Below are 3,762 nucleotides of genomic sequence, written 5' to 3' on the forward strand. Positions count from 1 at the left end.
CTTATTATTATTTTTTTCATCATTAGTAAGTTCACATGGATAATTATCGTATATTTTTAACTGACAAGTACTGTTCCCTAAATTCTGAATCACAAAAGTCTTTCTCGATTTCCAACTGTCAGTCTCTTTTGATAACCGTTGCAAATAATTTTGCTTCATCTCAACAGCCATGTACCGTAATTTCCTGTAAGCTACAACCATTAGTATTCTTTAGGATGAAAGTGCAAATAACCAACCTTAAGATTTCAGTACCATTCGCACCCTTCCAGTAGAGGTTTTCTATAATGCGTCCTGTAGCTGAATTTTTACCACCATTTTATATGGTATCAGCACATGTGGGCATTAGGGTAGGTTGATTTTTAACTTTTTTTGGAAAATGTAAAAGACCTAGGTGGAGAAAGTTGCACCCACATGAGGGAAGTACAAATATATAAAAACTAGGTTTCTAACATCAGCCGTTAGATGAGCATTTGATTTTAAAGATCGTCTGTTTTGAAACGGAAAAATCCTTATCTGTGAAAGATTTACATGTGAAATTATTTGGTATTTTGCAGTTTTGATCATAGCAAGGAGTGGGTTTATTTATTTAAATAAACTATATAATAACTGGTATGGTAAATATTAAAAAATTTATAACTGCACCCCCCCCCCCCATTTTTTTTGGAAATGGCATATTTTACCTTACTGTGTGTTATAATTATAAAAAAATTGTAAAAAGAATTGAATTTTTTGTTGTCAATAAAAAGAAGAAAAGTTTTAATTGTTTGGGGGGAAAAAAAAATTTAAACAAATCCAAAACATTTCTTACTTCTAGGGAAAAAAGTACAAAAATCAAACTATTTTTGTAACATAATGTCAAAGGTCTCTCTATAAGCCCCTTTTGAAGCAAAAAATGGCCTCATTTCATGGCATAAAATTTTAGCAATAATATGTCTATGTCTTGCTTCAAGTCCATAGACTGAATGGCAGGCTTCTGATGTCAACTTCACAGCCCTTTCAACACTTTGTGAATGAGCAGGCAAATCAGGCAAATCTGGCTTTCTACCACTCATCAAGAATTCGCGAAGTTCATTGTCTGATAAGTCTTCAGTCAAAGCTGGCTCTGACACTCCATTTTGAGAAAGGTCTATCAAATCCGACCAATGTGAAGCATTAAAATTTATATCTGAAATTTTTTTCAGACGCTTTTTCGATGGTTCCCCATTCCTGAAAAAAAAGAAATTATTATATTGAATTCAACAAATGAACACAATTTTTATTTTAATTAAATTTTTTGTTAAAATGAATGTATAAATCAGTGTAAACAATTTGATCAGTTTTATATGAACAAATGTTTACTTACCTTATGGTTAAAATTCTTTTAATAGCTTCTTCTCTCACTTCCAATTCATTAGATTTTATCATTGAGAAAATAATATTTTCAGGCAAAAGGGCAAAAGCGTTGAATTTAAGGTTTTTCAATGCTATTTCTTGAATTTCTGATGGCTGCTTTTTTATTTGCCCAATCATTTTAAAAATATACAGTTGCTGGTTATGAAATTTGTTATCTAATTTAATTTAAAACCAGCAAACTGCATAGACTTGGACAATGAATTTAATCAGATTGTGCATTTTTGTGGTTAATTCTGTTGCATAACTTTTTCGTGTCCATATGCACATTAATCTGATTGCCAGAGTAAGCCATCTTGACTGATTCAATGGTCCGATCCTCCAGGCTGCATACTTAGGATTTACTTTGCCCCTCGAAATTCCTACTGAATATTCTAACAGTAATCTCTGGTCACCAGATAGATCCTTATTTTCTGTTAATTTAGAGTAAATAGTCTCTAAAGGACTACTCACTTGTAAAAAGTTAACTTGGGGCAAATGATGTTGATTGCTGGCACATAATTTTCCAAGTGGGCCTGTAAAAGATGTTGGGCTTTTGCCACTTCCATCAATGGATTTAAATATTGCCCTAAAAGGGAGCTCATTCTGATGGAGGGAACATCCAATTGTGTGTAGTTTCCTTTTGATGTTATCTTCTAAGGAAGAGACTAGTCCTGATTTGCATCCTGTGTTGGTGCTAGTGTTGTCCAAAAGGACAGCCTTTAGTGTTTGAACACTTTCATATTGTTTTAACACTTGGAACACCTCATTTGCCAGAACAGCACCTGTGGCTCCAACAGTGGGGATCACTCTATGAGTAAGGTATTTCCCATTACTTCCGCATCCCATCTCTTTTGTAAAAGTCAAATGATGTTCTTGTCTTTTAGATTTTCTTTGTATTTTGTTCCCTTTATCATCAACAGTTTCTTGGTAAAATAATGTATCTTTGTCGTGTTTCCCATCGACACCAATGCAGCTAAGATTGCTAATTTTTTCATTATGCTTTTGATAGGCACTATTTTTTGTTCTTTCTTTTTCCCTATCAATTTTGGATTTGTCCAAAAAAATATTTTTTAAATCAATGTTTGGTTTCAGAAGGCCCACAGCCTGCAGATCTAAAAGAAAAGCATTTGCGAGACTTGCTCCTAAATTGGACGAGACATCACCCCTGATGAGTTCAATTGCATAACGTGGAATTTTTATAAGGCTGTAAATACTCTTACATTCTCCCTCTGGTTCAAAACTTTCATCTGTTTCATCACTATTTTCTGAAGGAAGAATATTTTGGTCTTGGGATGTTGAAGCAACAGGAGGGGATGAATCAACTTGCTTTTCTCTTGACACAAATAACTTTTTAGATTTTGCTACTGCTGCTGTATCAACAGGTCCCAGTTGAAAATTGCCTTTGGGTCCAATTTTATTTCTTTGGTCCTTCAAATATTCTCGATCTTCCAGAGGAACCTGAAATATACAATTTGACAAATGTTAATTCTATTCTTCTCTGGTCTTAGAAATAATGCTATTTTACATATAAAAAATTGTAAGAATTTTTCTCATTTGGTTAATGTCTATATCATACATATCTTAAATTAAATGAATTTCGATACTTGTAATTAATATGATTACAAGTATCGAAATTCATTTAATTTAAGATATGTATGATATAGACATTAACTTTTTTAAAAATAAAAACAAATAATTGAAAATTAAAATAAATAAAAGTAAACTTACCTTCTTTGTGATAGAACAGGTACACACTATGTGCTTTGCTTGACAATTTTCTTTTCTGCATTTAACATTTTTGTCACTACATCTTGCAAGTGGTAAATCACATGAACACGATGAAATGTCAAATAATTTGTCAAGTTTTTCGACCAGAATATTTTTAGCGACTTTTGATAAGGATTTTCTGTTTATTTGCTTAACTTTTCTAAAGCAAGTATCTTGCACTTTATATATAATCAATGTTTCAGTCAATAGGGGCAAACGGGGATTTACTGCCTTCCAAATATCCACAATTTCATTTGCCATTAATTTCGAAAGAGAAAATGCATTTAGAGTTGGCTGAGATTTCTCCATAAAGTAACTATATTTAATAACTTGACGGAAAGTAGGGGGTTCTGTAGTTTTTAATGGAGAAGGTGGGCCTGCAAATTTTGTAGAATCAGTACTGCGTCTAGAAATACTTCGTTTTCGACTCATTGTTAGAAAAATATCTGCAAAAATATATTAAATGATATTGTAAGAAATAGAAAAAAGAAAATTATTAATTTAAATTAGGAAAAATAGATAAATATATATAAAAAAATAATAATGGTTTTACTCACCGAAAACAGTTTAAAAACACAAGTCGATTAATTCACACACAAATAGCCTTGCGTAGAAAAATGTTAT

At 32.0% G+C, this 3,762-nt stretch overlaps 1 protein-coding gene across 1 annotated transcript; it reads right to left on the reverse strand.

Moving 5' to 3' along the window:
- Positions 1 to 355: 355 nt before the first annotated feature.
- LOC145263134 (uncharacterized) lies at positions 356 to 3,399 on the reverse strand. The gene is made up of 3 exons (XM_080120091.1): positions 3,100 to 3,399; positions 1,343 to 2,829; positions 356 to 1,206 (listed from the first exon to the last, which is right to left on the reverse strand). Exons 1-2 carry the CDS (start codon positions 3,397 to 3,399, stop codon positions 1,558 to 1,560), a joined length of 1,572 nt encoding a protein of 523 aa, XP_079976217.1. The 3' UTR covers positions 356 to 1,206; positions 1,343 to 1,557.
- Between the last annotated feature and the right edge of the window lie 363 nt (positions 3,400 to 3,762).

The sequence above is a fragment of the Euprymna scolopes genome, chromosome 3, assembly GCF_053919585.1.
Source record: "Euprymna scolopes isolate OS-2025 chromosome 3, ASM5391958v1, whole genome shotgun sequence".
In the NCBI taxonomy this organism is placed as follows: Eukaryota; Metazoa; Mollusca; class Cephalopoda; order Sepiida; family Sepiolidae; genus Euprymna; species Euprymna scolopes.

Bases quoted from the DNA above. Each gene is read 5' to 3' on its own strand.
- LOC145263134 (XM_080120091.1), bottom strand. From the start codon at position 3,399: ATGGCAAATGAAATTGTGGATATTTGGAAGGCAGTAAATCCCCGTTTG. The intron at 2,830-3,099 runs GTAAGTTTACTT...TGTATATTTCAG, and splicing joins CCTGTTCTATCACAAAGAAG to GTTCCTCTGGAAGATCGAGA.